This window comes from Phyllopteryx taeniolatus, chromosome 3 (genome assembly GCF_024500385.1).
Source record: "Phyllopteryx taeniolatus isolate TA_2022b chromosome 3, UOR_Ptae_1.2, whole genome shotgun sequence".
Taxonomy (NCBI): domain Eukaryota; kingdom Metazoa; phylum Chordata; class Actinopteri; order Syngnathiformes; family Syngnathidae; genus Phyllopteryx; species Phyllopteryx taeniolatus.
Genome location: NC_084504.1, coordinates 10556860 through 10570792, shown reverse-complemented (window position 1 = coordinate 10570792; position 13933 = coordinate 10556860). Strand labels below are relative to the sequence as shown.

Genomic DNA, 13933 nt, shown 5'->3' with positions numbered 1-13933 from the left:
AACACGGACAACTATCTCGTATTCTGAAAACATTTAAAAAATGACTAAGGCAATTATGCTATTAGTCTAATAATATATGTTTGATGGATTAATAGATGATAAACTTTTTCATGATACTCTAACTTTTGGGAAAGGGTCTGTACATATTAGACTCCGATTTGCTGTTTTTTTCTGTTAACATGACGACCGGTGAAACAAAATGACATCTGATCCCTGTAGTTATTAGGTGTGGCAACTGTAAAGCTGACGTTACAGTCAAGAAAAATGCACAAACTATATTACCTTAGTTTCAATTATATAAATATGCATGATGAATTGATGGTGTTACCACTGCAGTTGAGTAAATAAACGCCCACTGTAGCAAATGTCAAATATTCATAATACGCTGTAGCTTTTTTTTAACCCCACGCAGAAGGCTCTACAGGTTGTCAGAAGCAGGAAAAAGAGGTAAGGCAAAAAAAAAAAAAATGGAGTGGAGTGGATCACATGACTGTGGTTATTTCCTGCTGCACTAACTTGCGCTGCCTGGCCGCCACTCGCAGCTCCTCCACGGCGCTGCGCTCCCTCCTCCTCGGACTCGCTCGCCCCGCAGGCCTCCGTCGAGCTTCACACGGACTCAAAAGTCGTCCATTTTCCCTCCCCCTTTTTTGTTGGACCCACTCGGGGGGAAAAACAGAAAAAGCCAAGCCAGCGCTTATCATGGCGACAGCGGCGGTGTCTGCCCCGGCCGGTGGCCCCAGCCCCAGCCCGGGGACCGAGCTGGTGCGCGGGCAGGCGTTCGACGTCGGGCCTCGCTACAGCAACCTGTCGTACATCGGCGAGGGAGCCTACGGGATGGTGTGGTGAGTGAGGCCGCGCGCCGAGCACCACGAAGCCGCCTTGCAAAAGCCAGGGAGCCGCCGCCGCCGGAACACACCTCCAGTTAGCACGTTAGCTTAGCCACACGGCTAACGTTGTGTTTCGTTTGCTCGCCGCCGCCACTACCGTGTCAAAACCCGTCAAATTTAACTATTTATTCTGCTAAATGACACAAATTTTGGCGTACTTATATCTTTTTCTGGACATAGCAAACACTCAGCGTGACTTTATTTAAACCTAAACGCGTATTAGTTAGTTGAACCCTTTGCGTAATCAACAGATTTCCTTGAGAAAGTGATTTAAACGCCGCTGCTAAGTGCTTTCATTTTTGGTGCTAGCGCCAAGAAAGAAATGAATTACAGCTTATATCGCTTTGACAGTGAATGATTTTGAACAGAGAAGTGTCAAAAATGCAGTTTGGCTACTAAAATAATCATTTTCACTTGTAAATGTGGTGTTATGTTTCCATATCGTGTCATCAATTGCACCCATTGCAACTCTCTTACTAGTATTATGGATACAAGTAAATTGAATCGTGATATTATTTATGGTTTGTGTCTGACTTTTTAGTTATGGTGGTTACATTGTGAGGAAAAATTGTATTTTCTCTTAAAATATGTCTACGTTGTCCAGCAACGTGTCGAGTATCAATATTGATACCCGTGGATCAAATATCTATATGAGAGATTGTTTTCGATTCATATTCTTAGTTCCATTTTCCTGCGATGTGTCTAGTATTGATTGTGATATGATTGGATCAAATATGACATCAAGTATCACTATCGCTTACAGTAAATCATCGATACAAGTGATCCAATGTGGATATCGTCGCTGTCTGGTGTCAGTTTTCCACCCAAGTTTTTAATTTGCCGGTTAAATTATAAGAGAAAAGTGGATTTTTTTTTATTACCATTCAAGTGTTTCTCTAATTTCTCTCCATGTTTTCACGTGATGTGTCAATTATCCATGGATACATCTGGATGTCAAATATCGATATTAGAGGAAAAAAGTGCACTTTCCATCCATCCATCCATTTTCTGAGCCGCTTCTCCTCACTAGGGTCGCGGGCGTGCTGGAGCCTATCCCAGCTGTCATCGGGCAGGAGGCGGGGTACACCCTGAACTGGTTGCCAGCCAATCGCAGGGCACATACAAACAAACAACCATTCACACTCACAGTCACACCTACGGGAAATTTAGAGTCTCCAATTAATGCATGTTTTTGGGATGTGGGAGGAAACCGGAGTGCCCGGAGAAAACCCACGCAGGCACGGGGAGAACATGCAAACCCCACACAGGCGGGGCCGGGGATGGAACCCGGGTCCTCAGAACGGTGAGGCTGACGCTCTAACCAGTCGGCCACTTTCCATCCAACCCTTTCCCTTTTCTCATGTAGAGTTGTACAGGTGATGCAAGGTGACCTCGACAAAATATTTGCGTCTTCAAAGCACCTACCTCGGGTCATAAATTTCTGACATGTTAATTAGTAACTGATTTTGCAACGTATAAATAGGCGCCATGTCAATTTTCAGTGCAAGTGATTCTGTGATTTCTTCTCATACGGCAACAAAGTTAATTTTGTCTATCTTAATGGAAAATAAAGTCACTTGTTGTTGCTTAAAAAAAAAAAAAAAAAAAAAAAGTCGGTGGCCAAGTTGTCAACACTGACTGGGATTTTGTAAACTTGGTCCTGATTGTGTGCAGCCATGTTGTTAGTGTAAGTAGTGCACATCAGCGGAGATGCGCCTTGACCTACAGAAGCTGCAATGAATTATAAAAATAAGAAAACTATCATCCTGTCAAATAAACTCGATTGATAAACTTAATCAATAGTCTATAGCTCTGATCTGTTATCTTTGTGTAATGCAGTAATGGGAAGTAAAGTCCAAATACTTGGTGGGAATAATATTTTCTGTCCAGAGAAATATTTTTTTTCATCGTGCCAAATTATTAAAAATGGTATTGTACATAATTGCCAGTAAAAATATATTTTTACGTTTCTACCTGAGGTCATTTCAGTCTACTTTTTTTTTTTTTTTTTTTCCTCTAAGGACAAGTTTTTTTTTTTTTTTTTTTTTTTTTTACACACAAATATCTGTACTTCTAAAGTATATAGTGTGACTACTTTTGCTTCCGCTGATTGTGGCCTACTGATTGTATGAGCTCACATTATGTAATTCAAGCATACTTGTGTGTGGTTTTATTTGTCGCGGGCGCTTTGAGCAACGCTTGAAGATGCCAAACCTGCCCAAAGCACACACTCACTCCCACACACATTCCCGTAAAGATGTAGTTGTAGAGCTGTTCGATGTGCGCTGCTGCTTTAAAACACTCAAATGTAACAGTGACGTAATTGTACTCTTGTAGCTCCTATTTTCAGCAAAACCGCACTACTTGTCTTTTTTTCTTATTATTTTGAGAAGAGTTAGGATTCAGATAATAATCCTTTATTAAGTCCCACACTTTTATAACTCAACTTTCTAGGAAGAAATGTTGGATGTTCTTGTTTTTTGAAAACCGTTTCCCCGCTATTGGAATTAATGGGAAATAATCAGTTCCAGGGTCTCACACACACACACACACACAAAGGTCAAAAGTTTAAAATGTTCTGTCTGTTCTTTGTGATGTCGCAGTGCCTTTCAAGCGTTAATAATAAAAGGTAAAAAGGCTAAAACAGTCTCACTTAATTATTTGTAATGTGTGAGTGCTTGCGTCAAGGATTGGCTAATGGAAGTGGCGCAAGTCAAAACATAAGGTTAACTTGCGCAAACAAAATTAGAGCCAAAGCAACGATATGCTGGAAAAGTTCCAAAATTAAATAATATTGGACAAAAAATACACAAATTCGAAAAAAAATTAAAATGTAGAAAAATGTTAGGAAAATAATACACAATTATTAAAACATTTTTTTTATGAAAAATGCTCAAATATTAGTGAAAATTTAGAAAAAAATAAATGAAAACAAAAAAAATATTAGTCAAGAAATACACAAAAAGGGGAAAATATAAATACAAGTGTATTAGAGGGAAAAAACTAAAATATACAAAAATAATCCTCTATAAATCTTAAATTTATGACTATTCTGGTAAGATTGACTTTTTGTCGAAATTACTTTTTAAAACCTGTCACATTGATCTGGCTAGACAGCCATAACAGGGACCGGAAAGAAATTAGTACATCACCGCTGCTACGTCGCTTGAGGAAAATGTACCTATAAAATAAATCTTTATTAAAATAACTTTATTAGTCCCAAAATGAGGAAATTTGCATCACTTTAGCAGCAATAGTGGATACAGGAAATACAAAAATAGTATGCAAGAGAAGACATTTGGCTGAAAATGCATCCACCATTCCATGGTTGATGCAATAAATAGTTTAAAATAAAAGATATTGAAGCCATAATTTATTAACGTTTACGATTATAGAGTAATGATTATGTTGTGACATTGAACCGTGTGCATATATATATATATATATATATATATATATATATGCAAAATTCTTAATATATATATTATATTAATAATATATATTATATATAATTTACTACATTGTACAACCCCAATTCCAATGAAGTTGGGATATTGTGTTAAACATAAATAAAAACAGAATAAAATGATTTGCAAATAATGTTCAACCTATATTTAATTGAATACACTACAAAGACAAGATATTTAATGTTCAAACTGATAAACTTTATTGTTTTCAGCAAATAATCATTAACTTGGAATTTTATGGCTGCAACACGTTCCAAAAAAGATGGGACAGGGTCATGTTTACCACTGTGTTACATCACCTTTTCTTTTAACAACGTTCAATAAACGTTTGTGAATTGAGGACACTAAAGGCTTCTAGATACTCGCGGCTAGTTGTAGATGGGAAGAGAAATGGAGTAGGGGTTATTTTAAAGGAAGAATTAGCTAAGAATGTCTTTGGGGTGAAAAGAGTATCAGATCCAGTGATGAGGCTGAAACTTGAAATTGAGGGTGTTATGTGTAATATGATTAGTGGCTATGCCCCACAGGTAGGATGTGACCTAGAGGTGAAAGAGAAATTCTGGAAGGAGCTAGACGAAGTAGTTCTGAGCATCCCATAGAGAGAGAGAGAGTCGTGTTTCTGCAGATTGTAGTGGACATGTTAGTGAAGGAAACCGGGGTGATGAAGAAGTGATGGGTAAATTTGGCATCCAGGAAATGAACTCGAAGGGATAGATGGTGGTAGACTTTGCAAAAAGTATGGAAATGGCTGTAGTGAACACTTTCTTGCAGAAGAGACAGGACCATAGGGTGACCTGCAAGAGCGGAGGTAGAAGCATGCAGGTGGATTACATCTTGTGGAGACAATGTAATCTGTAGCAGGTTACTGACTGTAAAGTAGTATTAGGCGAGAGTGTGGCTCAACAGCATAGGATGGTGGTGTGTAAAATCACTCTGGTGGTGGGGAAGATTAAGAAGACGTGTTTTAGTTAGTTGAACCCTTCGCGTAATCAACAGCTTTCCTTGAGAAAAAGTGATTTAAACGCCACTGCTAAGTGTTTTCACTTTTGGTGCTAGCGCCAAGAAATAAATTAATTACAGTTTACATAGGTTTGACAGTGAATTATTTTTAACAGAACTGTCAAAAATGCAGTTTGACTACTAAAATAATAATTTTCACTTGTAAATTTGGTTTTGTTTCCATATCGTTTCATTAATTGCAGCCATTACAAATCTCTTACTAGTAGTATTGCGGCGGTGGCCGACTGGTTAGAGCGTCTGCCTCACAGTTCTGAGGACCGGTGTTCAATCCCCGCCCCCGCCTGTGTGGAGTTTGCATTTTCTCCCCGTGCCTGCGTGGGTTTTCTCCAGGCACTCTGGTTTCCTCCCACATCCCAAAAACATGCATGGTAGGTTAATTGGCAACTCAAAATTGCCCGTAGGTATGAATGTGAGTGCGAATGGTTGTTTGTTTATATGTGCCCTGCGATTGGCTGGAAACCAGTTCAGGGTGTACCCCGCCTCCTGCCCGGTGACCGCTGGGATAGGCTCCAGCACGCCCGCGACCCTAGTGAGGAGAAGCGGCTCAGAAAATGGATGGATGGACAGTATTATCGATGCAAGTAAATTGAATCGTGATATTATTTGGGATTTGTGTCTGCCTTTTAATTTTGATGGTTAAATTGCGAGGAAGAATAGTATTTTCTCTTAAAATGTGTCTACATTGTCCAGCGATGTCGCGTATCAATACTGATACCCGTGGATCAAATATCGATGTGAGAAAGATTGTTTTAGATTCATATTCTTAGTTCCATTTTCCTGTGATGTGTCTAGTATTGATTGTGATATGATTGGATCAAATATGACATCAAGTATCACTATCGCTTACAATAAATCCTCGATACACGTGATCCAATGTGGATATCGTCGCTGTCTGATGTGTCAGTTTTCCACCCAAGTTTTTATTTTGCTGGTTAAATTATAAGCGAAAAGTGGATTATTATTCAAGTGTTTCTCTAATTTCTCCCCATGTTTATACGTGATGTGTCCATGGATACATCTGGATGTCAAATATCAATATGAGAGGAAAAAAGTGCACTTTCCATCCAACCCTTTCACTTTTCTCATGTAGAGTTGTACATGTGATGCAAGGTGACCTCGGCAAAATATTTGCATCTTCGAACCACCTATCTCGGGTCATAAGTTTCTGACATGTTGATTAGTAACTGATTTTGCAATGTATAAATGGACGCCATGTCAATTTTCAGTGCAAGTGATTCTGTGATTTCTTCTCATACAAAGTATAAAGGATTTTGCTCATTTTGTCTATCTTCATGGAAAATAAAGTCGCCAGTTATTGCTTTAAAAAAAAAAAAAAAAAAGGTCGGTTGTCAACACTGACTGGGATTTTGCAAACTTGGTCCTGATTGTCTGCAGCCATGTTGTTACCGTAAGGAGTGCACATCAGCGGAGCAAGAGCAGAGGTAGAACCATGCAGGTGGATTACATCTTGTGCAGACGATGTAATCTGTAGGAGGTTATTGACTGTAAGGTAGTATTAGGGGAGAGTGTGGCTCGACAGCATTGGATGGCGGTGTGTAAGATCACTCTGGTGGTGGGGATGAAGAAAAAGGCAAAGGCAGAGCAGAGAACCATGTGGTGGAACCTGAGAAAGGAAGAGTTGTGCAGCTTTTCGAGAAGAGATGAGACAGGCTCTCGGTGGACAGGAGGAGCTTCCAGAATACTGGACCACTACAGCAAAGGTGATCAGCGAGAAAGACGAGAGTACTTCGTGTATCTTCTGGTAAGGAAGGGGTGAAGGAGACTTGGTGGTGGAACCTCAAAGTACAGGAACTCATACAAGTAAAGAGTTATCTAAGATGAAATGGAACACTGAGAGGACCAAGAAGAGGAGAAACGAATACATGGAGATGTGACGTAGGGCAAAAATAGAGGTGGCAAAGGCCAACGAGGCATATGATGACATGTATGCCAGGTTGGACACTAAAGAAAGAGAAGGATCTATACAGGTTAGCCAGACCGAGGGATAGAGATGGGAAGGATGTGCAGCAGGTTAGGGTGATTAAGGATAGAGATGGAAATGGGTTGACTGTTGCCACTAGTTTGCTGGATGGATGGAAAGAATACTTTTGAGAAGTTGATGAGGAAAATGAGAGAGAAGGAAGCGTAGAAGAGGCAAGTGTGGTGGGCCAGGAAGCGGCAATGATTAGTAAGGGGGAAGTTAGAAAGGCATTTAAGAGGATGAAAAATGGAAAGCCAGTTGGTCCTGATGACATTCCTGTGGAGGTATGGAAGCATCTAGGAGAGGTGGCTGTTTAGTTTTTGACCAGCTTGTTCGACAGAATTCTCGCGGGTGAGAAGATGCCGGAGGAATGGAGGAAAAGTATGCTGGTGCCCATTTTTAAGAACAAGGGTGATGTGCAGAGCTGTGTTAACTATAGAGGAATAAAGTTGATGAGCCACACAATGAAGTTATGGAAAAGAGTAATGGAGGCTAGAATCAGGACAGATGTATTTGTTAGCAACAGTATGGTTTCATGCTGAGAAAGAGTACTACAGATGCATTATTTGCCTTGAGAATGATGATGGAAAAGTACAGACAAGGTCAGAAGGACCTCCGTTGTGTCTTTGTAGATCTAGAGAAAGCCTATGGCAGAGTACCCAGAGAGAAACTGTGGCACTGCATGCAGAAGTCTGGAGTGGCAGAGAAGAATGTTAGAGTAATACAGTACATGTATATGAGGGCAGCAGAACAGTGATGAGGTGTGCTATAGGTGTGACAGAGGAATTTAAGGTGGAGGTGGGGCTGCATCAGTGACAAGCCAAAAGGAAAAGAAGATATACTGCAATAACTGTCCCACGGTAATGTCCTTGACATAATTTTAAAAATATGGAAATTCAGACATTGTTCTGGAAGTGAATTTCTATTGGTTGGCAGCTCTGCAGTCATAGACATATATGCAGTTGTAGCTAGAATTGGCATAGTTTTATATACTGAACAAAAATATAAACGAAACACTTGCTTTTGCTCCCATTTTTCGTGAGCTGGACTCCAAGATCTAAAACTTTTTGTACATACACAAAAGCCCATTTCACTCAAATATTGTTCACAAATCTGTCTAAATCTATTAGTGAGCATTTCTCCTTTGTCGAGATAATCCATCCCATCTCACAGGTGTGGCATATCAAGATGCTGATTAGACAGCATGATTATTGCACAGGTGTGCCATAGGCTGGCCACAATAAAAGGCCACTCTGAAATGGGCCGTTTTATCACACAGCACAATGCCACAGATGTCGCAAGTACTGAGGGAGCATGCAATTGGCATGCTGACTGCAGGAATGTCCACCAGAGCTGTTGCCCGTGAATTGAATGTTCATTTCTCTACCATAAGTCGTCTCTGAAGGCGTTTCAGACAATTTGGCAGTACATCCAACAAGTCATTTATTTTCTTTCCATGGATTTGTTCCCAAGTGACAGATGGACCACAAAGAAGCACTCATGTCGAAGCCTTTTTTGCTAAGTAGAGTAGCAGTGTTGTTGGCTGCACAGAAGCATTAAGCCACATTTAAATGCATTTTCCACTACAAAAATGTCACTTTGGTGCCTTCTTAAAGCTCAAAGCAAAGTCTGAACGTCATCTTGTTGCCCTGTCCTCTTGAAACACCATTGTGGCGCTCGTCTCCGTAGCAACCCCTCTGCCTGTGACATCAGAAGCAACCCACTCCCCTACCCTCACAGCCAATGGCAAAGATTTAGAAGGCTGAAGAGATGCTGTTTGTGATTGCACTCCACAAGACAAGAAAGAAAGAGAGGGAAAAAAAAAACATTCATACATAATCATTACCTACTCCATAATTACTGTAAAGGTTTTTTTTGTTTGTTTGTTTTTTAATATAAATAAATATAGAGGACTATATAATTGATGCATCAGTAAAATGAAGAATAATTTTGATGGTGGCAAAGCACTAGTGTTGTCAAAATGAAGCTCTCAACTCGAATCAACATACAGTAGATCCTTGGCACCAAGATGGTGGCAAATCACTACTTTTGTCTATAGGAAGTAGAGTTGTCGCAGTTAATCCATTAATCGACAACTAATCGATCATCAAATTAATCAACAACTATTTTGATAATCGGTTAATCTTTTTGAGCCATTATTTAACTTAAAGTTGTCCAAATCCTTTAATTTCAGCCTTTCTGTAAATATTATTTGATTACTGTAGTCCTCCAAGCAGACTGATTATCTTTGAGTTTAATCAACATAAGACATTTGCAAACATCTGCTTTTATTTTGGAAAACAATGATCAACATTTTTTCCTATTTTCTGACGTGCTACAGACCAAACCAGTACCTGAATCATAATGACTTTATGAAAGAAAATAATGGTCGGTTGATTGTATTACGAGAATAAACGTTATATGCCGCCGTAGTTGAACCTGAAGCAGCTTCAGAAGTGCATATCAAATGGTCACCCTTTGCATTATTCAGTAGCCAAGAAGTAGCGCCCAGTTTCAGAAAGGTTGGTGAGTACATCGCTGTCTTGTGTGATATTGCTTAATTGTTAATCATTTGGTTTTGTTTAATCATTAAGCAATACCAAATCAACAACAATAATCAGTTAATAAACAGTAATCAGGGAAAAATATTTTGTAATAAACTTTTATGCAAAATGTTTTATCTGATTAATCGATGGAGCATTGGATTCTAATAAAATATTCAATAGTGACAGCCGTAATATAAAGCTCCTCATCTTACTTCAACATAGTTCCTGGGTATTAAAATGCCACAAGGTGGCGGCAAAGCACTGCTTTTCTCTAATTGAAGCTCCTCAAATCACTTCAGCATAGTTCCTTTCCATTATCATGTCACAACTTGGTGACAAAGCACTACCTTTATCTAAATGAAGCTCCTCAACTAACTTCAGCATACAGTAGTTCCTTGGCACAAAGAGGCCATGAAATGGCTGCAAAGCACTACTGTTAACTAAATGCAGCTGTTGAACTCTCTTCAACATAGTTCCTTGGCACGAAAATGCCACAAGATAGTGGCAAAACATTCCTTTTGTCTAAATGAAGATCCTCGATTGGCCTGCGCACAAAAACAGCAAATAACGGGGTATAGGTTCTCCCCCTAAAAAATCTGTAATTGGGAATTTGCGAATGCCAAACCACGAAATATGCGTGGATTGACAGTATGTTTTATACTCTAGCAACCATCGTTGCTCACGACTTTTCAAGAGGCATTGTGGGATACATGGAGGGCACTCTATAGGGTATAACGTATACTCATTACACATTCGAAGAGCACTACAAAATGGTCTATTCACTGTATAGGGCACTAAACAGTGATAGTGAGTGGTTCCCAACACAGCAGGGGTCACAACTGTAGCAGTTTGTTGTCATTTTATTTCAGTTAACACACAAGCTCATGGTGGAAACAATGTGTCGGCTTGTTGCGTTCAAATCCTCCGCACAGCATGGGACTTTGCCACATCGGCCTCCTTGGTGTCCCCTTGTTGCCCTTGAAGCGTGGCGAGCTGCTTCCGCCGACCTTTTGACCCCCTGCCCTCCCTTTTTATTTTTTATTTTTTCACATCGTCATGGTTACAGCGGTGTTATATAACATGGCGGAAGATGCGGCGTGAAACCTTTGCATTCTTGTCTCCGTGGCAACACCACCAAAAAAAGCAGGAAATGCGACATGACTGTCATTGTTGTTTGGCAGAAAATTAGAAAGTTTGTTCTCCCTACCTTAGCTTTGGGCCAGTTAAAATCTCTGATGTGATTGTGACTAGAGGTTTCACCTATTCACACACTATTTAGTCTCTTGAGACCATATTCCTTGCTGAATTTTGCTTGTTTTGTGGGGGCACCCCTGTGTCAATAAACTGAGAAACTGTACCTTGCCCCCTCTACTGCGGGGCCAATTGCAAGTCCCAATTTTGTCACCATGATGACCAGTGGTTGGATGAGGCAAGTAGCTTTATTGGTGGAAGTGGGGACTAAAATGTGGGGAAAAAAATCAGGTTGCTTCTCCTCTGTCTGCTTTGTATTCATTGGGAGTGCGGATATACAAAGCACCTACGCAATGTCTACAATATCTACACAACATCAACACACAACTAATGTGTGCACAACATTAAAAACAGCAAAATGTACACTACAGCAACACACACAGTTAAATGTTCACAACACACCCGAATAAATGTACACATCAACTCACTGCACTGCATCAACACACAATAAAATATATGCTACATTGACACAAAACTAACATGCACATCATCACACAACCAAATGAAGACAATATAAACAACAATAACATGTAAACAACATAAACATAACCAAATGTGAACATCAACGCACAAAAAAAATTCGTTAAATACAAACAACTAAATTATGTACTACACAGACATACAACCAAACACACATCAACACACAACTAACGTGTGATACATAAACAGACTAATATGCCCAACATCAACACAACATGTCAACATTACTGTAACACACAACAAAATATACAGACACGCAAGTAAATATACTGTACACTACAACAACACACAAACAACAGGCAAAATTAACACAAATGAACACTACATAAACACGCATGGAATTGAGCAACGCTAAAATGTACACTACATGGACAAATGTGCACATCAATACACAACCAAATATATACATAAACACACAACTAAGATGTGGGCAAAATGTCCACACATTTAACATGTCAACACCACATTACTGTAATAGACAAAATATACACATCAACACACAACTAAATATACACTGTACTACATGGGTGATTTGAATTAAATTTAGTCATCTAAAAACTGTTCACTTGATGAAACGCTATGAAAAATGTTCAAATTTGTGTTTTTGTAACTGTTCCATTTCTGGTCTATTTCACAGATGTTCACCTGTTATGGGTGGGTCGGGAACGTAGCCCATGCGATAAAAGGGAATTCACTGTAAACTAGGGATGAGCGAGTACCGATACCAGGTATCGTATCGGCCGATACCGGCCTTCTTCCAAGGTTTCGGGTACTCGCGAAGGCTGCCGATACCAGCCATCGATACTTGTGGCGAAACAATCTGACATCAAGTAAGTCCTCCTCGCCAGTAGATGGCGCTAAACCGCAGTGTTTTCACACTGGTGACTCATCATGTGCTCCAGAATGAAAGAAAGAGGTCACAATTACTCTGTCATTGTTAATTGAAATTTTATGTATCAGAAGTGCTGAAGGCGTTGGTACTCTGTATCGGTGAGTACTCGAGTGAATACTCACTGGTATTGGTGTGAAAAAAGTGGTATTGAACATCCCGCCTGTGCACCTATCATTTACAGTTTAGGCATGTATAAATACATTAAAATGATGAGCATGTTAGTGTCATGCTGAGTGAGTGCTACACAAGCGGCCGTCAGTATCTTGCAACTCTGCTTCCCACACACACGCACGCAGTCGCTTCCTCCCACACAGACACACACACACACACATTCCTCACAGCCAAGTGGAAAGGAAGGTCAGTCACATTTCCCTGGCAGAAGGCTGGCACGCAGCTGTTTACATTTGGCCGTCACCATGGCAATCGCTTTTCTTCTATCACACAATGTGGGTGTTCTTCGCTCTCTGCGGTGTCCAAAAGTCACTACACAGTGGCGGGGGGCAGAGAAACCCAGAGCAGTTCGTAGTAATAGTAGTCGTATTTGTCTCTGTTCTTATTACATCAGAGTGCTCACATATTGCTCATTGACGCTGATATTGGGTCGTGGAAGACTGATAAAAATCAGACATACCCATGCGCGATTGGAACGAGGCCACCGTTTTGTTTGTTGTTGGGCTCAGCTGTGGAAAAATACGACAACGTGCATGAGTTTGTAGAGGGATTTGCAGTGCATGATGGGCAAAGTTTTGTGCTCAAGGAACGTGTTTGATTTTTCAGAGGGACAGATAGACCAGGTCATTCGTAGTTGAGGGGGGAGAAAAAGGTAAAATGTGTATGTAAACTGGTTGATTTAAATAAGTAATATTTAAAATGTGAATTATTTTATTAAGTTTTAATATTTTTTTTCTTGTTCAGAGCTGCCAAATGTTACGTAACCACCCGTATTTTGTCATATAAATAGCATGCAAGTGAAGCCATACAAGAAGTACCTTGCACCAAATAGAAATCAAAACTATTGCCCATACATAAACTATCCAATTCAATGAATCAGCAAAATTTGTTTGTTCGCAAAATAGAGTCTGAGTTTTCATTTTGATGTTGGTTATCTGATTAATCTGGTTCCATAGACTTGCTTTTTTGTGTGTGTGTGTGACCAGGGTTGTAAACAGAATTGGCAAAGGCGAATACACACAGATGTTTTTGAATATGGAATGTCGAAATCTCATATACTGGTACTTTGATTCCGGGTGCAACTGCGTCCGCCATTTCAACGTTGATGTCTTAAAAACATTTAAATGGCAAATATTGAAGCCATCATTTATTAATGATTATGACTGTCGCACGGTAATGTTCTTGACAAAATTTTGAAAATATGGAAATGCAAACAAATTTGAATCAATTGTTCTGGA

At 39.8% G+C, this 13933-nt stretch overlaps 1 protein-coding gene across 1 annotated transcript in view; it reads left to right on the top strand.

Moving 5' to 3' along the window:
• The first annotated feature begins 471 nt into the window (after nt 1–471).
• mapk1 (mitogen-activated protein kinase 1) overlaps nt 472–13933 on the top strand; it is a 31363-nt gene continuing 17901 nt past the window's right edge. The window contains exon 1 of the mRNA XM_061766949.1: nt 472–842. Within this exon, the coding sequence (XP_061622933.1) occupies nt 487–842 (356 nt within the window). The 5' untranslated portion in view covers nt 472–486. The remainder of the gene's footprint in view (nt 843–13933) is intronic.